The sequence below is a fragment of the Bombus pascuorum genome, chromosome 1 (assembly GCF_905332965.1).
Source record: "Bombus pascuorum chromosome 1, iyBomPasc1.1, whole genome shotgun sequence".
NCBI classification, from domain to species: domain Eukaryota; kingdom Metazoa; phylum Arthropoda; class Insecta; order Hymenoptera; family Apidae; genus Bombus; species Bombus pascuorum.
In genome coordinates, this window is record NC_083488.1 from 167,194 (window position 1) to 195,003 (window position 27,810).

The 27,810-nt window shown below is 38.2% G+C and overlaps 2 protein-coding genes across 3 annotated transcripts; one reads left to right on the forward strand and one right to left on the reverse strand.

Annotated features, from left to right (window-relative positions):
* Positions 1-2,810, forward strand: LOC132911054 (dynein light chain Tctex-type protein 2B-like). The gene is made up of 4 exons (XM_060967392.1): positions 1-603; positions 1,039-1,172; positions 1,294-1,427; positions 1,713-2,810. Exons 1-4 carry the CDS (start codon positions 404-406, stop codon positions 1,758-1,760), a joined length of 516 nt encoding a protein of 171 aa, XP_060823375.1. The 5' UTR covers positions 1-403; the 3' UTR covers positions 1,761-2,810.
* LOC132910791 (mucin-12) lies at positions 1,902-25,401 on the reverse strand. Of its 2 annotated transcripts, none has more exons than XM_060966806.1 (11): positions 25,180-25,401; positions 14,263-14,419; positions 13,084-13,213; positions 12,885-13,002; positions 9,286-9,367; positions 6,778-6,826; positions 6,522-6,606; positions 6,342-6,435; positions 5,217-6,208; positions 4,342-4,548; positions 1,902-4,131 (listed from the first exon to the last, which is right to left on the reverse strand). In XM_060966806.1, the coding sequence occupies exons 2-11, from the start codon at positions 14,384-14,386 to the stop codon at positions 3,997-3,999; spliced, it is 2,016 nt and encodes a 671-aa protein (XP_060822789.1). In that variant the 5' UTR covers positions 14,387-14,419; positions 25,180-25,401; the 3' UTR covers positions 1,902-3,996. The 2 variants fall into 2 exon arrangements, with proteins under 2 accessions (XP_060822789.1, XP_060822798.1); XM_060966815.1 differs by lacking the exon at positions 25,180-25,401 and adding an exon at positions 22,728-22,869.
* Positions 25,402-27,810: the final 2,409 nt, after the last annotated feature.

Here is a 27,810-nt window from a genome sequence, read left to right on the forward strand (position 1 = left end):
TACGTCGTCGTTCAAAAATATAGTAAACGATTAATTTTTCTTTCTTAGACAACATACAACTACTTTGATTATCGCGCGATTTTCTCATTCTTATACTTGCCTGTCTCAGATAGAAAAGTAGATAGAAAGTTTTCCGTAGAACCTATCTATGATCTAGCGTACGATCAAACAGGGCAGATCCGTAATTTTATAGGTTCGTGTATACGCGAACGTAACAATTTAAACTCGGCAGTTGACCGCATGGTGCAGCACTGGTCCGAGAACAACGAGGTTCGTGAGCGTGAGCACTCTCATTACCTCCCTGATACGACTGTGATTCGAGGCGACAGGTTTCATAACCTAAGTGCAGTGTGAGAAATATTAAACGTTCTTTGTAATTAGATTCGAAACGTAATTGAAGTAGATGGCGAACAATATCGAAAGTAAAGCTACTGTCGCATCGGAAGAGATAGAAGCGGAAGAATGCCAAGAAGATGTTCCAGAGGAAGGAAAGATTATTCGGAAAGACGAAAAATCGAGGCTAAATGTGGAGGTGCTCGATGACTCGGAAACTGTGACGCTGGAACAACCAGTTTATCAAATACGTCCGCAGTTACACGAGAAGTATCTATTAATCGTATCGAAATTTCTTACAGTTGAACTCTATTCCTTTGGCTTGAGAGTTTTTAATTGAATTTTTTTTTCAACGACACGACGTTTGTTCGTTAAGCTTTATCTTGTTCGATTATTTCTAATATGTCGTTGTCGTTGTTGTTATCGTTGTTGTTACTACAATCAAGGGGAATACTTTTTTCATTTCGAAGATATGATTTTATACCTTAAGTATATAATTTGTATATAGGAATATATATACAGAGCAGTCTAGTACCACTGTAGTTGTAAATAACGTATGGAATATAACTTTTATTATTATTATTATTATTATTATTATTAGGAATGGTTGAAACGAGCAATATAGTAGGTCGAATAGTTTGATAAAGCGTTTCGCTTTTGACTATAATTATAATATAAATGGTGAAAAAAATGATTTGGATACAGGTTTAAACCGTTAAACGCTAAAGAAGTTATACATAATGTGCTATTTGATCAGCTTTCTGCGAAAACTTACGATGCTCAGGAAGCAGCCCAATGGACTAAAGATATAGCGGATTTAATTAGAGAGAAAGTTAAAGGTGAAATTCTCTTCTCTAAAATAAATTAGGTGTCGAGTAAACGATACGCCAAGTTTAATCAGATAATTAGAAATTATAATCATATATAATCATATATAACTTGTTACGTACTTATTTCTAGAGCTAAAGTTCAAACGTTACAAATATATCGTAAATGTGGTTTTGGGTGAGCAGCATGGTGCTGGGGTGAAAATGGGTACAAGATGTATTTGGGATGCAGAAGCAGATACGTACGCGTATGATAGTTTCTTGAATGTAAGAGTCGCGCAGTTAATTTTAGTATCTTAATTTATTTTAATAATCGGTACTGTATTTGATCGAGAACAAGCGATACTAAACAGTTTACAAATCGAGTTACGATATTGGATATCGTTACTGCTAAATCAATTTTGAAATAAACCTACTTGCAAAGATACGATATGTATTATTTAATATACGTGTATAGCTTTTAATTCTTGCGATTATTATAAAAAGCGATTATTAGCGAAAGAAACTTAACGGCAAAGAGATAAATGCACAAAGACAATAACATTTTTTCAGGATACGATATTCTGCGTGGCCACCGTGTATGCCGTGTATTTTTATTAGAAAATGCTTATACGCATCTTTGATTATACATATCTTTGATCATGATACACCAACTATTTGAAGTTTGTCAATTATGATGGTATCCTATGACGATACGAACAAAATCGAACGAAAGATGAAGAAGAATAAAAGATGATCTCGTAGCCGGAGTAGACATTTTATTGAAATAGAAGCTACTATTAACACACATTTTACATCTATATATCGTCTCATGGCACAATTTTTACATACTCGTAACATATTAAACGTATCTGTAACCATGTACTCTAATAATACACAAACTAAAAATTTAATGACAGCGCATAACATTTACATGTCTTTGTTTACTAAAATTATTATAGCACCATAATTCACGGTATTATTCTATTACAAGAATTTTTTAAACACGATAAAAGAATGATATAGTTATGACTTTTACTTATATTTATTTACTCTACTAAGATTATATTAAACTACGAAGAAAAATGTATCGTCTTATATTTTATTTGTCTTAACAACTTTATCTAAGTTCCTATTGAAATTTGTTGCATTTAAATTCATATTTTCATCCATATTAAATCCATATTGTTAAATCCATATACAGACAACGTTCTGTAAGCGGATAAATATGTAACTGTTCGTCGTAATAGATGGTGATAAAAGTGAAAAGACAATCGTAAAGTATCGCTTTAATAATACAACGATAGAAAAGCATATATACTAATGAATATATCTGCAAAACGTCTCTCTATCGTAATGTTCGATCGAATATCTTCGATTCCTGAGAAAATAATTATTGAAAGAAACTATTTCGAATTTTATAAAATTTTATAAAATTTTTAATAAAAGTGAAAAATACGTAGTTTATATAATGATATATTTTTATACATATAATGTATAAAATTATAAATATAATGTACTGCATATGACGAAACGTAGAACTTGTGAGGAGTATAAAAGAGTATTTTTGTAGTAAGGAAAGAAAAAAAAAAAAAAAAAAACATATAAGGTTTTTATTCTTACGAATACAGCGGACGATGTTACACTAAGCAAAACCCAGTGTAATACACAGGGTGAATTATAAATGCATGTCCGTACTTCAAAGGGTGATTCTACGTATTAAAATAAGTAAAGAACGTCCTATAACCACGTGTATGCCCTACAATGTATGTGCCTTCGTTTTCGGGTTGTGGATGATCAAAGGAAACTTTGAACAGTGAGAGAACATCCTTATCGTCCATGACGATCTGAATTACGTATTCTTGCGGAACCATCTAAAGTCTATGGCAAGCGAACGACCGTATAGAATTTGCGAGAGCAAAGGATAAAAACTTGGATTCGAGAAGAATATATCTGGTATTTTGGAGCGAGTACGGGACTCGATGTCAAGTGGTGCGTGTGTCGACGAGACAGTCGGGATACGCGGTGGACGCTTTAAATATTTTCTTTGATCATTGATCGACGCCGAAACCGAGGTACGTAAGACACGATGCTCGTAAGACGGTTTTTTATATTTTATACTTTTTATATATTATATTTTAACGTGTAGTTCATTCGCTGAAGTACGAACATGCATTTGTGACTAATTCTGTATCCAGCAGGATGAGAATTCACCGTTCTCTATAAAATCGAAGTAATAATGCGTGTTAAAACGATGTAAGTAGTTAGTATTGTAAAAATGAAAAAGAACGAAAAGGAAGAAATTTGAACGAGATGTCGTTGCTTTAACGTTTGATCGGAAAAATTATTACACGGAGAAAGTAGAGGTAGAGATTAAGGGAAGAATATGCGGCGAGATTTAAAATCTCGATAATTCATCGGTATGATTATGCGTAACTAAGAAAGCTTACGATCACGGTACGACGATATTTGACCTTACATTTGTTGTAATTACAATTGCTACTTCGAATTAAAATTAAATCAAGTTCTAATCGTATATTTATTTATTGTTATATATACGTCGTATATATGACAAACAAAGAATCAGAAAAATATTTGCTTGCGTTTTATTTCGTAATCGATTCGTAATCATTTTATAGCTTTTTAAAATCGTTTACCGTTTCTTACGTTAAAGTTGTTCTCTAAATTTTATTCTACGCAAGTGGCGCAAGTGGCGCAAGTGGCGCAAGTGGCGAAAGCGGCGGAACACTGATGGATTCTGACGCGCGATCGTTCAAAACACGACTAATAAGTCGCTTAATCAAGATTAATCAAGTATTAATATTGATATTGATATTGATATTAATATCGATATAATTTACATAATTACACATGGCAAGGCGCAACAAAGTGGCAAACAAACAGGAACAACAGCTTTGCCGCTACTCGATTTCGATTTACTTTTACCAGACGCTTCGTATTCGTATTTCGCCTTAGCCTTTTGCCATCCTCCCTATAATAAAAAAAGTGCTGATAATCTTATTATTATACGTAACGCATACGCGATTGCAAGGATTCTGTAAGGGACGATTCTTTACACTCGTTGTCTCGCGATTAATTCATAGCTAGAAAATATTTTGAAACGAACGAGTAAGAAATATTATTTTTGAAAACAATTTGGAAAAGATTAGAATACTTTTCGCAAAGTGTATAGTGTACTTACACCACCAGACTGTGACATAGCCGCGCTAGCCTCTTCTTTCTTAGTGAATTCTGCTGCTCCGGGAGGATAATAAACTGGAGGTCCAGCAACATTTTTACTTTTTACTTTTGGCGGTGTATGGGGTACAAAGTCAACCTCCTTTTTCACCGTTGGGGACTCCTTCTGTTGTTCCTTTTCCCTTTTTTCAATGTCTTCTAGGACCTCGCGCTAGAGAGAAAGCAGACATTCTTTACCATTTAATAGTATGCAATCGAGTAACTTTTTCTAATTAATTCGTAATTTGTTTCTTACGATAGAAATCGCGTGAAAAACGAACGATTCATCGAATCGAATAAAATATTAAAATATTAATTTGCAGAGTATCGATATTTACGGAGAAACGCATCGTGTTTTCGTAAATATACGCAATAGAATTCAAGTAGTGATTCGTACTTTGTACATCGAAGTATATATTAGCCGCTAAAGTATTATTTTATGTATTTTATGTATGAAGTACGTACGAACGCAGATTGAAAAGTTTGACAAACTTATAGTAATAATTAGCGAGTTATAGCAATAATTAGGTGAGATAAATATAAATATTTGTATGTATAATATAAGTGTGCTACCTTTTTGTTAGTAGCCAAGTCGAGTAATATCGTTCCATTGATAAAACGATTAACCGGAATAAGTATGCGGAGTGCAGTTGTGAAACAACGTCGTACATAGATATGAAGGTTTTGCATAGGTAAAGTGAAAATGTAGAATAATTTGCATGGATAAAGAGGCACGCAAAACGGCCGTACGGGCTTCCCCATCTAGACACGCTTGCCACTTACGTACTCGATACTAGAAATACTCGAAGAAATCAAAGCAGAGATATATTTGCTGCTTACCTCCGTGTCGGAGAACGATGCCATGAGATCCTCCAACTTCTTGGGCGGAGTTTGCACGTTGTTGTTAGCCGGCTTGTTCGATGGATAAAGCTGAACAGCCTCGGTCGGGAACGGTTTAGGTAACAAAACTTCGTGATCTTCGGGATTCTTGTTCGGAGGTATGGACGTGGTGGTGTTGGAAAATTTGTATATCGTCGTGGTAGACTGCGGCGGGGAAGTGGACGACTGTGCTGGTAATGTATAATAATTGACCGGTGTCGCCGGTTTATCGGGCGTCGGATGTCGTCCGCCGGACGGTGGTCGACTAGGATAATGTTCCTCGATCCGATTTATCGTTGTGCGAGTCTCGTTTATAGTCGGTGGTTGGTTCTGATAGATCACCGTGGTTGTCGGATGATCCGGTGGTCGATCGCCAGCCGTATGACCGTTTGGATAACCTCCATCCACCTGATAGTATTTTTCGTTTCGCGTGATCGTTGTTTTATTTGCCAAGAGTGGTGAACCAGGATGATAGACCGTGGTGGTTGGTTGCACGTTGGCCGGACTATCGTGGTGTTCTTCGTGATAGAACTTTGACTCTTGATGGATCGTGGTAGATTTCTTTGTCACGTCTGTTACAGGAGGCGGCGGACTGCTGTATCTGGCTGGTGTTCTAGATGGAACGTTCTCGGTCACGGTTTGATAAGCGATGGTTTTGTCCGTGGAGCTAGTTCCTTTCGGTATCGTGTACGTGATAGTTTGATCACCTGGCAGCACAACGGTGCCTGGCGCGTTGCCACCTGGTAAATAGGTTTCAGGCGGTCCTGGTAGCTCGTAAGTGTACGTTTTAATGGTAGTGGTTACTTTGGTGTTCGGACCCGGTGCCAGATTGATCGGTATCGCTGGTGTTGGCGATGGCACTGGTACGTACTCGACGTTTCCATATTCTTGCGCGGCATTCGCGTGCACCGTCGTCGTTACCGTCGTGTTTTGCGCTGGTTCTGTTTGATAGCCTACGAATTTATTTAATCGTAAAAATAAGTTTTCTCGGTAACAGCCGGACGATGCTGCATTTACAATAATATTGTACGATATTCACGTACGTTTAGAAAAGCTTCGAGCGTACCTGTGTTTAGATATACTTACTGGAAGACTCGTGAATATATTTCACATCCCTCTGAGTACCTGCTGGTAAAGGCGAAGTTTGCTTCGAACGAGATACACAACTGTCGTTATACACCTGCGATATGAATAGCCTTTTATACTTTTTATATTTATATTTACATTATTATATTTAAGATATCGTAGAAGACAAACTCTACTTACTAGTTCTCTGTTGACCGATTTGCTGACCGGTTCTAAGCCACGGGGGATTGTGCTTTCTTCGTAACTCCTTTCTCGGATATCATCGCTGTAAAATATATCTTATATTACACAATCTATTATAATTTAGAAAGTACATGGCATTATTATAGCAATTATTGCAGTAATTATCACAGTATATTAGTAATGGTATTATATATATTAAATAATTTTGCTATTTTGCTATTTTGCTCTCGCTTTCAAACAAGATAGTACGTACATCAAAGCCGTACTGGTGTTGGTTAATGCGTTGTCTGCTACCCACGAATCTGTAATATGAAAAAGAAATTTAACAGATTTCTTCATATTACATCGTTTTACGTAATGGTAATAATCTATAACCTTGTTGCTTTTCATGTCAAAATAGATAATAATATTATATTACTACATACATGTAGAATATACTTAATATATACGTATAACGGCAAATAAAATATTAATATGCTCTGGCCACTCTTTTAAATTTCACGTTCGTTTTATTTGTCAATTCAAAAATCACTTTATCGAATCACTTGTCCCGTTTAATTCCTTGATATATCTAAATCCGGATTTCGAGCGAGAACGAGTTCGTCTCTAGCTTTACGCGTTTCAAATGTGGTAAAACTTGCGACTTGATCTTTCGAGTCTTTGATTCTTTAATTTAAAAATCAAGATTTTCTAATGTAAAAACTCGTTTTGAGCGGTTTTTAATGGAGCTTTATCCGAAAAAGGAAAAGGAAAAGGAAGGATTATCTTGGTAGATTGGAAAATTGTTCGATTCTAAAATATCAAAGTTGTAAAATTCTCGCCTCGTTCGCATTATAATCTTTTAATTTCTCTTATCATTACTCTTTCGATTATTCGAACGAGTATTCGAGATTACTCGAACAATTTCGTTAAAGTTTCCACGCTAACTCAACGACAATGTCGTACATCTTTGTCATCCAATGCCTTCTCAATGACGCCGATTTGTCGACTCGAATCGGAGTTTTCATATTTTCTCTTTGGCCTTTTATTTCCTCCCTGTCCGAAGTGCAGCAGAGGGACAAGGGAGAAATCGGGTCAATCTTCTGTTATACGCAACCCTAATATGGTTACGCCTGTGTATCGTGCGTTACCGCAAAGAACGCGCGCTCTGATCGCAACGTCGCTTCCATATAGAGAGACAGGTAGCGCGGAAATCTTCTCCGTATAATAGCGTTGTCGTGTCGTCTATGATTACGGCTTACCGGAACCTCGGGATTTCAGCAAATCTACAACTTGTTCTCTATGTTCTCTTTTGCATAATGCATAATGCATAAATGTAAAAAAAAACAACGTTTCATGGAAGATAGATATTCGTCCTTAAAATTAGTGCACAGACTCGGATTGCTCCGTTGTTGGTTATCCGATCGTCTATAATTTATGTCGACGGTTTTTAACCTCGTATGTTTCGTCTTTGCTATACGTTCGTCCTTGCTGGTATACTTGCTTAAAACGTGTATGAAAAAGGCCTATCTCTTATCTATATAGAAATAGACGAAGTTATAATAATAATAAGCAATAAATTTTGTATACTCGATTTACGGTATACGGTATACGGTATACGGTATACGAAGGATATTTCTAAACTTTTCGCAAACGGATCGAGATGAAACATACCCCGCTTTCTTTCATGGACACCAAGCTGTTTCACAGAGTAAGCTCCGTCAATGTCCGTTCGGCAAGTTTAGGTAGTTCTTACTCGATGCGAATATAAACAGACAAACAAATGGACGGACAAAAATCCGAAAAATTAGCCTTTTCCACCCCATAGCTTATGGGCTGCTGCCGGATATCTATTCTATTTTTTCTTTCCCTTCTTTCTCTTTATTCGATGCAGACAATACAGACGACTAATACTAAATGATAAAAAATTATACAATCTTGCATTCGCTTCTGCTTATTGGGTTTATTATGCTGCATATTCCTTATTCGTTTGCTTATTTAAAACGTGGCATAATAGACATAAATAACAAAATTACAATCTTCGTATGTTATAACCTGTTATTAACAATATAACGTAACGGTATTACGTTTATTTTACTATCATTTAACCCTGTTTACAAAGGCATTTAATTTTCCCGGTTAGAGTTGCGGTATTTAACAACAGATAGAGATGGAGTTGGATCGGTGAAAAGGAGGTGCTAGGCGAGTATCTCGCGGCAAGGAACCAACTTCTCTCGTTTTGTCGTTCTCATTGTTAATTAACCGTATACCTGCAAGGCCGTTCCGCTCCTTAAAAGGAGCGACACGAGTGACCAGCTCTCCCCTTCCTTCTATGCGATCGTTTAAAACGCGGCAGCGCTTGCGCGCGATTCCTCGCGAACACGCCCGAGGGTTCGTAGCGGTATATCGGACGTTCCGTCGCAAACGTCGTGCTTTTTACCAAAATCTCATTTCCTCTTACGATTCTCTCTCGTATATCGCGGTTTCTTCCCTTTCGTAGTCGTTAAAATCTTGTTAGAAAATCAAACGATTAATTTTTTATTTCAACCCAATAAAACATATAATATAAGAATATGATCTTCCGTCGAACTTTTACCAGATTTTTACTAGATTTACGCGCGTTTCTACAAACAATACACTTCGGCTATGAACATTCGTCGCTAATTTCAAAATGCTTTCGTGTAATTTATTTGTATGAAAAATTCGTTGAATAGAGTCTGAAGGTAACTATAAAAAAAGCATGGTAGGCGTGTTAAGCATATACGTTTTAGCGCAAACTTACCAATTGGTTTTCCATCCAGACTTTTGTTATATTGATACGACACCTGTTTATAAGCGACCGTTTTGCTTTGACCAGGCTGCACCTAAAACAGAATCACGATCTTACTTTAAATATCGTTCGTATATGTTGAATACCTTTTCTCCATATTGATTGGGAAAACGTGATTTGGCTGAGCAAATAAAAAAATAAGTAGATGAATCAAAATTTAAGTTATTTAAGATAGAACGTTGCAACTACCGATTTGTAACGCGTGAATATATGCGTAATTTACAGGGAGATAAAAAAAAAAAAAGAAAAGAGAAAAACAGGCCCGTCTATGGAACGATTACGCGTAGGTAAATGGAAACGATTGTCTTTACGATAACGATAGACGTTTGTCGATAGACATTTCTCGCTCCTCTCGATGACTGCTATAAACCCTTTAAAAAGCACCGGCTCGTTCTCTTTATTACCCTGTCGATACACAGATGACCGTAATTAAATCGATATGTCGAAATAATAATAATAGGTATATCTATTGTATATCATCGTATTTATATTTCGATAAAAATCCACATTTTTAAATCCACGTTTCGTTAATTCGTTTAATTAAGAACACTGGCAAACGCTTAATAATTAATACGTTCAACGGTTAATAATAATATATGTATAATAGTGCATTTGTATGTTTCGTATACCGCTTGTAAATGCAAAATTTCTTATTAACACGCGTGTTCTATGCACCTGTATATGTATACGTCAATGTCCGATTAAAAGTAAGTCAGAACGTGTAAATTGTACGCCAATAAATTGTCATAGATTTCGCGTCTCACGGTTGAAGCTGTTATTTCCGATGCAAATGAGAATAGGAGGTGTTTGTACGTACCTTAAGGACCCGACGGCTGAAAGTTCATCCGGCGAACGTGTAAGATGCGCGCGATAAATTGCACGTGTAACCAATCTACATTTTCATTGTACGTTAGATTACGAACTGACCAGCCAGGAAGCGCTGCAATTACTCTAGAGTCCCGTGTATGCGTAACAGTAATTTTCCATTTTTTCATGCTCTTTTAACGTACGACGCATCTCGTAAGATGTCAGATTTATGATACCGCATTCCGTAAGAAACGAACCGTCTTATTTCTTGGTCACAAATGTTATCGTGTGTGGTCAAGTGGCTATTGCGAGCTGAGTGGAATTTACAAGTTCGTTCTTGCCAGCGTAATCGCATCGATGATCGATCGGTTTTCTAAATTTTATATTACCTTTCAAGAGTAAGACCTTTTCTTCGACTCCTTTCGTACGTACGGATGAAGCATCTCTCGCGATGCAACGTTCTTTATAGTATAACGTTACGAATGAAATATTTCGCGTCTCTCTTCATTAGTTCTGCTTCGTTTTTCGAATTTCGTTTTTTGCGTCTCAATATCTCTTTAGTTTCGATCGAAGATTCAGACAGAATCGAAATGTCACTTTCCAAAATGATTAATTCGAGAATATCTCGGTGATTATATTATCGCGTATAATACGAAAAAATGTTAGGAGTTTCGTTGAAAAGCTTCGAGAAACCAGAGTCGGCTGTCATGTCCGGATAATTACAAAAAAGAGAAAAACAAAGTAACGGTAGTGTACGTACGCTTCTCTGGAAACCATGAAACTTTCGTTTCAAGCATTTTCTCGTACAGTAAATAATAATTTACGAATTATTTAAAGTCGTCGTGTTAACGTATATACGCATACCTAAGTTGTTTCGTACAAGCTTCAAAGAAAGTCACATATCGTATGAAAATAAAAATTATCGTGCAAAAATATCGTCGAAAATGATAATATTAAAGGAATAATTGATCAAAAATACGAGATATTTAGTACGTCGGTCGTTTTTCAGCGACTTAACGAGATTCGAATTTAAATTGGCAACATTGGTTTGAAGACATTTAAAAGAACGATGTCACGTTGAAAATCGCTGAAATTTATCGTACAAACTGAAGAAACACTGTCAGGAATTCAGGGAATATTTGGCTTTGTTCGATCGACCAATTGTCAATCTTCGTATATTCTTATAGAGGGAAAGAAGAAGCAATTGTCGTTAAAACCAGGGGTGTGCGGGTAACCGAGTTTCGCGACGGTTTCGACTACAAGCTGACAGAAAAAAATGACATTCCCGAATCGACAATCGGATCCTAAAACGAAGGATAGCCGTATATATTTACGCGTCGAGGAATTTTCCGGATCCTGACCCGAATACTTCGAAGACGAAGAAAACAACTCCCGACTCGACCCGGGAAGCTCGATCAGAAAATCGATCGATTATTTGCAATAGCTTGTAAACGTTCGCGTAAATCGCGTAAACGGAAATAACGCGCGATTAAGTGGTAATATCGAAGAAGAAATTGTTATTTAAAAGAAATAATTTCACGAACCAGTATGAAAACAAAATTTGTACAATGATTCGTTCGTTTGATATTAAGTTTGAAACATAAGGTGTGATCTAACTCTAAGCAGTTTCGGAGTGTACTCAAAGTAGAATCGTATGCTTGGCCGATTTATCGTAGTCGAATGTCAAGTGAAATTTTGTAGCGATCGTAAAGAGATTGAGATTACGGTTCTTTCATGTATAAGACTGATCTCGCTATTTGCTACGATCGTTTTGATACGTTATAAGCCTCTATACCAAGCGATGTACGTACACATAGATCCATGCAAACGACGTATCCCGAGGCAAATTTCGACCGACGCGATCTCTTTGATATACGTATGTGTAATTGGAATCGGCAAGTTTTAACAAAAGAATGTGAAAAAGCAGAAAAATCAAAAACTACGATAGTTACGCACATTCGTCTACGCATTTTCAAAGTGGTTGTCTGTCTGTGTCGCGTAAAACACGCGTTCACGAAACCTTGCTTCTTTCGAGTAAAAGCAAACGAAACGACGTGGGTTGATTTAAACTTTGGTTATACGCGATTTAACTTGCATGCGACGAACCGCCTGCATATTGAGATATATTATTATATCGTGATATATAATTCAACGTCAACGTCAAGTAATCTCCTTCTTTTCATTCATAGCAACATTATGCACACGAAGCGTCTTGGTAATTTCGTAACACACACACACACACACACACACACACGCATAATTGCATCGATAATTGCATAATAAATGTTGATTTAGCAAAAATTCGAATGTTCAAAGTGTTGCGTAATGCGATTGGAACTGCACGTTGCGACATCTCTTTTATCGTTTGTTTTTTATTCGTAAGTTCTGTTTTCCTTTTTGACGGAGAAACTCGTTAACGAGCGAAAGTTTATTCAAAGTATCGACATTTCTAAAATAGTTGGAAACGAACGATCTTCTTCTCTCGTATAAAGGTAATTGGATTATCCGACGAACGCGTTACTTCGAAGGATTTTATCTAGTAATTTGTCGTTACTATCGCACGTTATTAGCTAACGGAGCAACAAGCAGAGATACGGTTCACGGATCATTAAAATATCCGAGTTAATGAAAAGAAATGTTTGTTAAGATGGAAATATTTTTATTTTCGATACAAATATATGCGTACAAAAATTAATAAAGCTGAGACGAATAAGTATATATATGAACATGTATATGTAACTTACATTTTGCAATTCTGAATCGATGAAGTTCAAATCAGGTATACCGCTCGGCGCACCACTCGGCCCGGTGCTTACATATTTTTCAGTGGTGGTGGTCATGGTTCTAGTGGGTGAGATGGCTCTAAGGACGATAAGTGGAACTTTTAATCGAGAAGAGGGAAGCTATATTCCGTGAATTTGAACGTTTCTTAGGTTCACTCACCTGCCTTCGGAAACCACCTTGGTAGGATTTGCAGCTACGCGATACTCTACTTGAGGCGAAAGCGTCCTGCCGCCTCGGCTCGGGGTGGCACTTCTCGAGACGCTTGTTTGCAAGTCCTCGAGAAGAGCGTCTGAAACCATGAAACGTGTATTCCGCCGCTTTTGTATTTGGAATAACGAATGTTTATCGTTGTAAACGAACACGCGATCGAACAATTACGGTTAACCTAATTTTGATAATACGAAGTAACGTAGAATTTTTGTGCGTATGACGTATATCTTATCATAAGTGAAAGTATTATAGCATATCACGTGATTCTGATATATTCAATCGTGACAAATTCTATTCATGGTTGGATGAATGGAGCTTTCCGACGCAAATAGATGTTTATCGTTCTGAACGAGCAAAGCTATTTTTGCCGTTGATATCATTCCAGTAGTGCAAGTTGTAGAATCGTTAAAAAATTATCCGACATTAAGATACACAGTTTATAATGTGATTATATTGCGATCAGACCAGAGAGAGAGAGAGAGAGAGAGAGAGAGAGAGTGCGTGTGTGCGTATTATGATCAAACGAAATTTAGTTATAAAATAGCGATGTACTTGATGAACTTAATTAATTAAATTAGTTAGAGAAATACGTGATTTCGGGCTGAAACCAATGTACAAAGACCGTTGGAGAATGGTTTGTTACCATCATCGTGTTGCCATCATAGATAAGCGAAGATGCGCGAAAAGACAGTCCTGGTCAACTCTTTCTGAAGAAAGTGTTAAAACGAATTTAAGGTGAGAATAGTAATATACGCGAGGGACATTGACAAACATATTATTATCGTTTAAATTAAAAATAATGGGATTTCGTCGATGGAATATCGTCGATTAAGAAGCAGGTATTGGATGCGTAATAAATAGTAGTAATGTGCATTCGCTAATAATCGTTTGTATTTGTTTTCTAAAAGTTATTAATTAATTTAAAAATTAAAAACAAAGTGATACAAAAAAAAAAATAAAAAAAATCAGTTTTTCTTACGCTAATAGAAAGAATGCTTTTTTGCGATCCAAGCAGTCTTGCAGCTGTGCGATATAAAATTATTGAAATTCACGAAACGACGAGAGAGACGCGTAAAGAGCAGGTCGAAAAAGAACGATTCAAGGATAGGATTACGTTTAAAGGTTTACCTAAGTTGTTTTCGAGGCTGTTGGCCATGGTTGTCGACTGACTCTGGCCCGATATAGGACTACCATGACTCACTATCTTTCTGCTGGTGTGCGTTGTTGTTCTCTCCCTCACTGCAGCTGACATTGCGTTCTTCTCAAGTTCCCTGCCTCACGAGATCTGAACAACGATGTAAACAAGAATGAAAAAAAGAAGAAAGAAGAAAGAGGAAAGAGGAAAGAAAAGGAGAAGAAGAAGAACGAAAGGAGGAAGCGAGAATTACGGCGAAGTTAAAAATATTACAGGCTAAAGAGAAAATTATATCGAAGGCGATCGTAAATCGCGTGCATTACGAGCGCTGATTGTCGCTCCGATGTACAAAGTCAAGTGGTTGCGAAATTCCCCAATGTCTCTACCACTGGCGCTACGCTATTAGCATGTGATCGAAGCGATAGTGATTTTATCATCTATTTTATTGTTTTTATTCATTTTTGTTTAATTCTACGAACGTATCGTTTCGACAAAGTGGATCAAGTTATTTGAAATCCGGTGGAACTTGATCTTTCGTACGGTAAAATCACAATGGGTTCCCGTCTAATAATATAGTTATACTATAATTACGATAGCAGTCGGTACGAAAAGTTAGAACGATAAGACGGTGAACGTATCGATGGACGAATCGCTTAAATTACTCGACCTCGATAGTTTTTTTATTTTGCGTTCGATGCTATTTTGAATTACAAGGTCAAATGTTACGTTTAAAACCGTACAGCGAGTCCGCTTGGTATCTCGCTAAAAAGACAAAATATTCCGACGAAATCTGATTATTACGATCGTACATCTCGACGTTGTACGACTTTGATTTGAAATAGCCTCTCGCGTGTCACGATCGACGATTATCGAAAGGACGTCTCGATCGGCGAGAACAAGAATATCTTGGTAATTCCAATCGAATGACGTTTCATTTTTGTAATTATAAGACGAATCGCTGTTCTCGTTGGCCGTTGGCGTGCTTCTAATATCGCTGATCGTAACACGTGTAAAATGCGGTTTAGTTATATATGATGGTGCAAACGAATACATAAAAGCGGCTGTTATAAATTGTTCAATACCTAAACGTCTCTTTGGTATACAAACGGTATTTAATTTGTTTTCTTTGACCTTTAATTAATTGACAAAGAATGTGACAGTAGTATATTTCTTCGTAGTATATATATTCGAAGAAACGGACGTTTCTACGAACGGAGAGGCGAACGATCATCCGCGAGATTACTATTTCCAACGAGGATCGTTGCGTCAATTAAACGGTACGTGACGCGATACGAAAATAAGTGCAGCCCTGATAAAATCTCGTTCAGCCCGGAAGCTTGGAGGCTTACGTAAGCTGTATGCGACACGTTGACAATTGACCGGTGATGTTTCGCGAGAACCAGGAGCTGCGACCTGTTCGAAATCGGATTACGATAAATTCAATAGGCGTTTAATTATGCGACAAGTAGATCGGTGTACTTTGCCAGAAAGGTAATACAAGGCATAGGATTTGTTCGATCTGTCGCTTCTACCGTCAATTACCTTGTGCAACCTAAAACCGTGTACAGTTGGTGACTTTATAGGCGAGGAAAAGTAAGAAAGTGGGACTGGACGTTGAAACTGGTTGAAAGTTGGACTAGATATCGTCGACGATGATCGAGATAGAAAGAGGGTTTGGTCTGCTATCGCGAAGATCCGTTTCCTTCTGATAGCCGGGATCGCTGAAACGGACGCTGAAATCCTGTTATTGGTACTCCTCCGCGCGTCCAGCGCCGCAGTACTTCTATTTATAGAGGCTGAACGCTTATAAATATGGGAGATTCGAATAGATGGAGAACTGGATCGGTGGAGGCGCTGGAACTTTCGCGGTGAACACCTGAAGCCGGTTTAACGTTAAATCCAGCTGCGAGCTAGGTTAGAGCGGTGGCATTTTGAATTAAGTGGGCGCGTGTAATGGCCGGCGTTCGCGATACAAACCTGCAAACGAAGATTTATTTCCGTTTCGACCGTTCTTATACCGTTCCGATGCTCGTACTCGGTCGTACGCGTACTTACGTGTACGCCTGTCGAGCACGGAGTTTCGAAAACTAGTTTTGTAACACGCTATTAAAAGAGGTATAACGATCGTAGTGTGGGTTGATCCGTGATACTTAGTTTCGATTGGACGAGCAATACGATCGTTCTGTGGATCGATTTATGGGAATCGTTCGCGCGATGAAAGGCAAACTTGAGATTTTAATAACGCGTATAAATAGTTGTTGCTTATCGATATTACGTTTTTAAGGTATACCTTATCGTATGATCGTATTTGAGTTTCAGCAAGACGATTAACCCTTTTGCGCTTCATGTTGCGCATAGATATCAATCGATTAAATGATAAATATATTTGTCGTTGATAAACCTGTTTCTAATTTTAGCGCATTGTTTCTGGCTCCGTGTTCTCCTTACGGCAAGATCAAAAGAAAAATGAATTTCTATCATCGATAATTGTCGAAAGATTTCGTCGGATTCATAATCGTATCTTAATCGCGATTACGCGATAATGCGCGAATGCTTCCCGAATCCTCTCTTATAAGAAACATCTTCTATAAAAGTTTGTAATTTTCGCTTATGCTAGAGTAAATACTAATCGTCGTACGAGAAAGCAAACGTCAGAGTTCGCGATATTATGTAAGACAGATACTCGATCACAGAATCATAAGAATAATATATTGAACGCAGATTGAGATGCGCATCTGTACGAATTCTGTATGAATTCTGCGTGAATTATCTTAACGAACGTTATACAAGTACGAATAAAGGTAGATGTTATCAATATTATCGTTTGTAATGCAAGATCTTAGAGAGTTGCTAGACTTTTACTCTTGCTCTTGCTCTTACTGTACTCTGACTTCAATTTTTTCTTTATAATTTTGCAGCTTACAGAGCGCTTAGAAAAATATATTACAACAACACGTTTGCCTCGTTTTTATTCGCAATTCGATCGGAAAAGTACTGGAAACGTTAAATTGTTCCGTTTAAATGAAACGGTTCTATTTAAACCACGTCTGGGACGCCGTAGCAAGCGGCAAAAGTATTTCCACGGGAAGCGCCAAACGGTGGGTCGTTTTATTCCGGCGGAGACATCAATGCGAACGAGGCAAAGGGGCCAAGGAGTTCTTCCGAGAATTGTCCGTAGAGGAGAGACACGCTCGTACGATCCCCGCTGAAACCTTGAAACGCGAACCTCGACAGTTTCTAGAATTTGTATCCCTCTGACCAGTCTAACGGATAAAACATTTTTCGCTTAGGCTAGCCCGTGATTAAACTCGCAGATTTTTTTCATTGTCACGTCATAGGCCATTCGTTCTTATTAGCCTCTAACGATCCAGCTTATCGCAATGGATTTTTAATTCTTCCGTGATATGTAGCATTTATCTTTATCCAAAGTAGTATTTATCTTTATCTCGTTAACGATATGCTCTCTCCTTCTCGTTTTTAAATCTCTAAATTTCTGTAAAATTTAAATAACGGTCTTTCGTTTCGATGTAATTCGAGTAATCGGTTCCAAAATAAATCCACGCGTATAATCGAAAATTCTTATTCTCGTAGTTTCGCTGAAAATTATATAACTACATGCACGTTATCGTGCTGTACTGTAATGTACAAGTTCAGCGTGGAAGCAATTATGCGTTTGGATTTTGGATAAAAGAAGCCGATTTAATATTGAACCGTGGAAAAGCATATAGTATCGTATATGGTATATCGTGTTTCGACCAATCACGCGAATGAAAAATTTATTCTTTCTACTCTGCGGCATTTTCGCGATACGACCTAAATACGATTAACTCGATTAACTATGTCTAATTTGAATACGAGCATCGTAACTCGCGAAGCAAGCTATCCCCGATTAATTATGTAATCGGTGAAACGAACGTAACGTTTGTTTAAATCGTTAAATATTAAAAAATCGGTATGGTTATATCCGAATATCGTATTCGTATTTGCGACATTGCGAATAAAATGATTTTATGATTTTGAGAAACGTGGTATTTCGCGTGAAACGATAAACGATAAATAAGGGCATGCTTTATTTAAGCGAATATAAAACACGTGTAGTTATACAGCTGGGTGTACAGATGGCTGCACGATTTTAACGATTTCGCCGTTACAGACTCGACTTTATAAATGCCAAGTACAAAACCAGATTAAATCGTCGTTGCTGGTTGCGTCAACTTTTATCGTTGTTGAGAACGTTCGTATCGTTATTAAGGCGTTTTTACAACGCGTATCGTTCGGAACGAAGTAGTAAGAGAAATAGGTGATCGCGATCGAAGATGAACCGAGAAATACCCTACTTGACGATTAAAACGGAGCATAGAGGTACATATTTCCACTGGTCTCGAGTAGTTTCGATATCTCAAAGAAAAAACAAACTTTGCCAACGTTCAACTTTTCTTGTATTCTTAGTGTTGCTAATACGTTATGTATCTGTCGATCTCTACAATAAAAATAGGAACAAATTATAACGGCAAATAGATTAAAACGTCGATGAATATCTTTAAAATGATATATTTCGATGCTGTTAGTTCTTTTTCGTAGATGAGCGAGTAGTTCCGAGCGCCAGATATTACCTGTATAGCCGTGTGTACCGTATATTCATTGCTGTTTGTCTAAAAACTTGGTTTGGAAATCTTTTACAATATACGTTTATACGTACAATATATGTACGTAAAAGTTTTCGTTTTTGGAAATGGAAAATGTTGGAAGCTGTTGTACGCCGTCTGCGTAAAGATTCATCGTTCGAAATTTCTAGCTTAGCCTTGAACGACGATAATCGCTTAACAATGGCTCTATGCTGTTTCTTTGTACGACCCAACTTCGCATAATCTGATCTTTCTGGCCTAATTTTAACTTGGCTGCATCGATCGCAGTCTCGAAGGCAAGTGACAACATTTTCGTCGATGATTCGCTCGCATCGAGTTCGCTCGATGTTCGTTCTTGTCGGTGTTCTTGTCGACGTTCGATGGCCTTCGCCAGAATGCGGTTACTCGCGTCGATGAAACGATCGGGTGCTAACGTAATAGCGGACAGACACCACGATCGAAAGGTAACCGATCGATCCATCGACGACGGAAAATGTTCTGTCTGTTTTACGTGAACGGTAAAGAAAGACGCGCAAAGTGATGAAATATTTGGCTGTTTCTTGCTTGAGAAATTGTTCGAATAATAATAATAGAAGGAATATTTTTAGAATTAGCAAAAGATCAAACAAACGCTCTCTTCCCATCCAACGAGTTTCATTTTCTTCGGTTTTCTATTTCTCACGTAATTTCGCTTTTCGAGCGAAGAGAAGAAGTTGAATGAGAAAGTGGAGGCTATCTCGCTACGTATATACACACGTAATTTATAATTTTACCGTAATGGAAAAATTCTGATGTAAAAGCTGACAGATATAAAATAACGTTGGGACAAATCAAAAATTTGCGAAACAAAGACCGAATTATCGAACGATTACCGTACACCGTAACAAGTTACCGAAATCTTGATGAAATTAACAAAAATACACGTAAAACGTATTTAAAATTATTATAATTAGATTTTGTTGGTTTGATCGATGTAAAAAAGGTTTAATTCTATCGTTGATCTTGCGAGAAATTACATATGGTAGGAATAGAAATAGAAAGGAATATCTTTAAACAACGTCCTTTCGATTTGTGAATTTTTCGGTTGGAAAAAGTCGGAGAGGAAACAGAGTTTGGCTAGCGTAAATTTAACAGCGACGTTTGACATCACGTGAGCGGCTATAGTCCAGCCAACTGGCGCTCAGAGTTTCATTCTATTTTTCCTCTTTTCTTTTGTATCTGATTCAGCCAGTTCTTTGTTTAACTCTTACCCGTAAATATAACCTAGCAACTTTTACAAATGCGTAGCCACGAGAACCGCTGTGTGAATTCTTTGGTCGGTCCTCGATGCTGACAGATCTTTATTTAGTCGCAACCTATTTTCCATGCTGATATCCTACGTTTCGGAACGACGTTCGATTATCAGAAAATCAAAGTTTATTCCAAACTCTGTTACAGTTTTTTTTTTCTTTTTCTCTTTAAAAAAAATCCGAATGCCGTTGCGTGCCTTGGCACGAGCCAAAATGATTTCCACTCGTAAAATCGATAAGATTGTACAATTTTTTAAATTTCGAGATAAAATGGAAAAATACTTATCGACGTGTATCGATACTCGCATATTCAAAGCGTACAGGTTTTCTCGAAACGTTAAAAAGCCTGGTTGCTCGCTGAAACGAAAGTAGTGTAGCACTGAAACGTGAAAATTCGGGCGGAGCGTTACGCGGAGGATTAAGAGCTACGTGATATAATCCTTGGGTAAATTTTTCTTCTGACGGGAGGTAAATAATATACCGATACATTGAAAAAATACATCCAATTTCAGTAGAAATTAAAAGTTTCTACTTGGAACGAATTCTAAATTATTTGTCCGCCTTTCTGTCGTACGAATTTAGGTATCTAATCTTTTAACGTCCTCCTTTTAGATTCGAAAGATTTCTCGTCGTAACGTCGGCTAATTCGAACAATTTAAAGGAAGACGAACAAACGAACGTGTCTTCCTCTATTTTCACTCGCGCAACTGTTAAGACGACGCGATAAAGACGTTCTTTGATCGCGGTCATCCGCACTTGTATCGTTAAATGAACGCGTGATCATCGCATTATATTTTCAATACAACGTTGCGGAATACGAACGACGTGGAATATAAAAATATCGTAAAAAGTTGACTCGGAAATTTATGCACGATCCGGCTAGTTTCGGTGGACGTTATATTTTTCCCCATCGATAAATCCGAGGTAATCGCATCCGTCTGCGACCTATCGAATCGAAAATCCGTCGACGCTACTTTTCTCAGCAAGCAACGCGGCGACTACAGGAAAAACAAATTGGCGAATCTACGTTTATTTTCGGCCCACTGGTTGCCTGGTGGCGGGATGTTTACTTTTATAAACTATAAACCGATGCGCGTTCGTACCGGTTTTTGCTTGTCCACCGTACTTTACCGCATTCGTCGTCGTATCGTCCGTTCGTTGTTTTCTAACCGTTCGGTTGTTGTCAACCTGTTCGGTGCGACCGCGAATATTTATCGATTTGTCCGTCGACCATAGTCAACGCTCCTACCAGACAGGTTAAACATATACTAGATATATTATCGCCGCTACAAGTACCAGCGCGTCCACTCTTTACGCGTCCGCTGGAAAACAAATTTTATTCTATGTCGCGTTTTACATTATTATATCCCGTCTTACGCTATTAGTACGCATATACGCATTATACAATTTCCGCGTAACTTGTAATTACGTTGCACGCTATTAAACGTTTCTTCGTGGAAATACCGCGCTCTTCGATGTCGCGCATTAGTCGTCGAACACGAGAATAAATAATAATAATTGAATGTGCAGCGGGTGAATAGTAGAACGGGGCAGGTGATTTAATTCTACGTGGAACGATGAATCGTAAATGCAAAGGTTGTGGTAAAAAGTAAATATAGAAAGCATGGTAACGTGATTCTATCGATACCACTACTGTATACCTGATCGGTGGAGATTCGTAAAGGAAAGTTGGTGGAAAATTTTATACTCGTTACGAGGATAAAAAGTGTGAAAGAAACGGTGGGTCGTACTCGTAATTGTTCTTCGATCGATTCTTGAATTTACTCGTCGTCTGTTTATTCGCGTTCATATTCGCGTTTAACGAGACGGTAGGGTACTATTTACGAAATGATTACAGGAAATTACGGGAAATGACAGATTAGCTCGTGAAATGTATCAAAGTGGAGGAACAACGAAAGATGTCTGCCTGGTGGAAACGTGCACTCCGTGACAATGCGATTTTCAGCGGTTATGTAAAAAGCAACTTATCGATGGAACATTAATATCGCGACGTCTGAATGCAGCTCGACCTCGCATCCATCGACACAAAGAAGAACAGGTTAATTATCGTTTTTGCTCGCGTCTGTCCACCGTTTCGTTTACGTAAAACGGTTCGTCGAGCGGATATCGATCGTACGACAGTGCGAGCAACACGACGAGAATCTTTCCATCCTTTTAAAATTCGCCGCGTTCAAGCATTCCCGATCACCGTTCCATTCGACCAAGTTTTTACCGTTGAATGCTACGAAAGATGCAACGGGTACCACGTTTTTTGAAACGTGTGTTATCTGTGCGAATGAGGGCAGTTTCTTGCAGTTTCTCGGTCTAGTAGAGACGTAAAAGACCCATGGAAAAAAAGCCGATCGATCGATCGATTTTATTCTCGAGAAAATAATACGCCGATTTTCCCAAGGTTTGGGAGCGAGTTTACGGCAACGGTCAACGAAAAATGAAAACATCGGTCGAGTCAACTCAACGTGAATATCGTTATTAACGAATATGAAAGCGTATGCGCGCGCTGAACGGTCGGTCCTTGAAACACACCTTACATGGATGAAAGATCCACGAAGACGAAAAGTGGGAGTCGACCTTCCGCCCATCCACCGTGAACGATCATCTGCTTACTGGGTTACGTGCGCCGCGAAGAACGCGTAGTAAACGTAGCCTGATCGCGAACATGCCTATAATTAACAATTTCCCGTGAAATATCAAGTATCGAATCGAACCTTAAAATTCCGAGGCGAACGATAACGGCGACAGCTTCTAATCGGAAAAACGTCGTTACAAAATCCTAATATCGATCGGCGACCGTTGGAAGATCGGATTAGCTTTGACGCGTTAATACGGATAGCGCTGTTCGAGCCGGATACTGGCTACGAAAGTGAAAGCGATCTTGAAATCTCCGCCTCGCCAGAATTATTACTTTGGCGATAAAGTTACGTTTGTATCTGAATGACGCGGTCGGTATCGATCGCGAAAACATCGTCGAAACAGCTTACACGTTTTTAACGACAACAGTAATAATTATCCGAACAGAAAGAAATATCCGAAACTCGTTTAAACGAATAAGCTAGTTGTAGCGTTGGATGATGTTATCTCGGAGTCAGCCTGCAAAGTAGCAAAGTAGCTGCTGCGCTAAATATCGTCCACGTATTAGGCGCGCAAAGAGGATTCTACGTTTTCACGATCAAATTGTACACTTTCTTAAAATAAAGTAATTTCGGTAATACTCGATGTATTCGTTGATACGATAACGAGATATTTTCGTCTCTCAGGTCGATTCGGTAATTATTGCCTTTCTCGAATCTTGGACTTTGGCACGAGACTCGCCAAGATCTTTCTCACGGTATTTCTAGCATCGTTATGCTCGTAAATATTTCGAAAATTACACGTCGATCTTGTAGACCCGTTAAAGAGTAGGAAGATACTCGTGATTTACGATTAAGAAAAGCCGATAGCCATTTATCAAGTATCTTTCATCTTTGAAGGATTCTGTTAAGCCTAAAACGATCAGAATTTTGTATTTGCCCGGGAAGAAGAACGGACATGTACATACGGTCGATGATCGTTGAATGAAATATTTGCGAAGCTATTTGCAAAAGGATTTTCCACGCTCGAAACCCTTTGTTCGCGAGGTTGTACGCTTCGATCGTGCTTCGATCGAATAGAAACTAAACGTACACGGTATGCATGCGTACGTCGGTGATCCTCGAGAAGTTAACCGGTACGATTTTTATTTTATTTGACTTTTAAAAGCATCTGAAGTAAATCTATCGTCGATAAATGTATCGGCACGCGTACGTGTATTCGACGCACCGCCCGTCGTAATATTTACGTTGACATAATTAACGGAAATGCAGCGGCCAATATCGCGGGGATGGTGCGCAGCGATTAATCTTGTCGCGTGGAAAAACTCTCGGGGCCTTTGAGAGGCTTGAACTCGAACAGTGACCGTCGTTATGCCTCGCGTGCACGTCGATGGTTAACGCGTTTCACGTTTACTCGTGGGCAGATGTGGTCGAGGTGGGCAAGAACGTCCGTTTGAATTTCATTCGTCCCCTTTAAACGCGGCCAAACGCAAAAGGGAATGCCGCGAATTTCGCACGTCAGTGATGCGTCGCGTCTATTTTGCAACCGTGACTCATGGTATACGTTTCCTTGGCCGCCGTGCTCTTCAACGTCGTGTTTAAGATTTAAGATCGGCTTCTTGCCGATCGGTCGCGAGTCCGTTGATCGTGAATCAGAAATATACGTCGAAAGGCGGCGCAGTGCCAACGTGATCGCACAGGGATGCGTAGTCGGACAAGCGGATCGTCCTTGTATCTCCATTTTCTACATTCACGTCGTTTTCTACGTAGACGCGTAACCGTCGTTTAACGTCGTGAACGGTGTTCGTAAAAGTAAAGCTTAATTATTTCACACTTTCTATGCTTGAACGAATCGCTCTGGTTCTACCAAGATCGTAGGAACGTCCTTTATATATCCTAACAAAACGGGGAAAGATTTCTTTTCTTTTTTTTTTCCCCCTTAAAATTATAACTTCCTTAAAAGGATAAATTCATCGAATCTATAGATTCATTTACCCAGCGTAACCTCTAATGATTCTTTTCAAAAAGTCGTATCGAGCTTCGATGGCGCATTTAATAACGCACAGACCGATAACGCGCCGACAAAGTATGAAATATAGAGATAGATTGAATAATTCAGCGCGAAGCGAACGCAACGCGTTCGTTATTGTATGCAAACGTTATTACCGTAAGGCGGTACTCACTTTGCGAGTACAAAGAGTACGACTATCTTCGTACCTAATTGATACATATACGATATATGTGTATATATATACACGCATTATGCACGGATACGAGTGTAATTCTGTACGTTACGCTTCGATCTTCTTCGAACGTATCAAAAGTGGGAAAAGTGTCAAACGCGAGTGTCACAGCTTGAAACGTGTCTGGATTTGAACTCTGTCCGAATACATACTTGTAAAACTTACCTCGCGAGAAAGGGTAATCCGATATTTGTAATAAAATGTGACCGTTTCACCGTTTCACCGTTCGGTTGTTCGTTTTTCGTTTCGTCGGGAAATTTCGCGCGTCGGACGAATCGATCGTCGAGTAATTCTCTCGAGACGGCACACGTGACACCGCACAGTGGTAGCCTGTCCAGTACTGACTCGATCCACTTTGCGTTTCGCTCGCGAGTGCGTATCGCAGCGCAGGACTAGCGTACGCGCATGCGCACCAAGCTTCCTCGAGTCAGATGCTCGATTCGCTTACCGCGTCAATTTCAAAGTAGCGAATACGGGACGCTGTGAAACCTTTTTCTTCGATTCACCGACACCACTTTTCCTTCGCTGATCGCTGATTCTACGTCAACGAAGTAATACGAATGCTTCTCCTATTCTATTAAATATATTTCTTGGCATTTAACTATTTTATATACGAAATGTATGAAAATATGCAAATAAGATATACGAGATATGGAAATGTAATACGCGAATCGGTATAATAGACGGTAGGTTGAAACTCAAAGGCGAAACAAACATCTCGCTCTACGTACATTCGATACGTTAGCAATGTGCGTCCGTATAAACATAAACATGCGCAGTTTACTTGTAATACTTTTAATTTTAGTGTCTTGTCGTTCGGTTTCTCGACCGAGTGAATCGTATAAATATAAATCGGTAAGAAACTTTTCTTACAAAATTGTTGTCCGACGATTGGCTTCGTTTTACGTATTTCATAAAAGGAACTAGAAATATAGTGAGCGTTCAAACAGCCCATAGTGGCTGAAAAGTGGTACAAATTATTTTGTCGAAATTACGCGCGAGAGTTGTTCGTCTGGTCGGTAGGTTCGCGCAAGTCCAACTACTCCTACGCACAGGGACGGGCAAATTCTAGCGTCGTTGTAAGGTATCTACTATAAGCATTAATTATTAAGCGAATGCGTTATTTAAACGCGTTCAAATACGTTTAAGAGCGTCGTAATTGTTTACTAGCTTTATGCAAATTATAGGAAATAGATTTAGCTTGTTAGCTCTTACAGCGACGATGTCATCGATAAATAAAGTAAAACATCAAGCTTTATTTTAGCGTTGTAATTCTTTGGTAAAGTACTTGTTTATTTTAACCAAATGTATCGTGATATAAGAAAGGTTTTATAAGTTTCTAATAACTTAAAACATAATAATAACTAAAATAAGGTTTTATGACAAGGATTTCTTTTCGTTTAGCCACGAATCGACCGAGGATATTCACATTCTCTATCTCCTCTATCTTCTCTATCTCGTTTAAGCAATTCTAACAACGTTCGAGCATAGGTAGCCGTTTATTTCAAAACGTTAGAATCGAAGCTGAATATACATCTTTGAATTTGTTGAAAACCGTCGTATAACATAAATGAAGATTTAGCTGAAAAATTTCGTTCAAAATTTTCATAGGCGTAGCATTCATCACTTATAAATATAATTATATGTTATTACGTGTATGATTTTTTACGCATGATTTTTTTTTTTTCTTTCGCCCACGGTGCCGCAGTCCCTGGTGTCCGCGTCTACCTTAAGAATCCTTATTTATGGTAATAACGTAGTACGAAAAACGCAACCGATACCGCTTTTACACGTATATACGTGTAACATAATGATTCGACTCTTGGTAAATAGCGTAAAATTCTGCGCGATATCCAGTTATTCCTTTGATAGATATAATTTTTCTACTTACTACCGTGTATACTAGACTAATTTACGAGTAAAGTAATCAGTTTGAAACGTTTAACCAAAGTTTTCGTTTTATCAGAGAATTTAACGAGCGCGTGAGAACGCGAGGAGAACAATCTTTTAATCGATTGGAAAGAGAGAGTCGATTGATCGTAGCTTTCCTTCGATGGAACGATCGAACGACTAATTACTTTAACGAGAGAAGTTGCGTTTAGGAGATATCGTAAACTTGTTTGCTTATTATTAATTTAATATTTATTAGTTTGTCACATTATCGGTTCTCATTAACCGATATTTGATATTATATCGAAAACACAAGGTACGATCAACGTTTCGATCGAATCTAACTTTTAGCTTTTCGTAATTCGATGTATGGATGCCACATAATCACACTTTTCTCGTTACATGTTAATTAATAATCGCGAATCGTAAACCATAAACATACGTATATGTGTGTGTCAAGGAATGATTATAAAAGAATATTAATAATAGCGCGAGCAATCTCGTATCTTGAAATCGTTTAAGAATTATTCGAACGAGTATATGTATATATAAATAGAAGAATGCGGGATAACGAGTCCATAGTGACGAAACAGAACGAACCTGTTGGTGATGTCATACTCGTGATTCCTGTTTAACCGTTAAAGTAGAATCCATACGATGCATGTTCGATGTTGGTATCCGATTGTTCTCCAGTCTACGTATCTTCCAGAGAGTAAACATCGACTAATTCCCCCATTAATTATCCAGCTTTATCTCGGACAAATTATAATTAAATCGTACATCTTCGAACTGCGTTACACTAAAGAACGAAAGTGTTAAGTAGCGAGAAAAAATTAAATCGAAATTTGCATTTCTTTCTCATACTTTTCATATTTTATAATTATGATATAATTAACATTATCATAT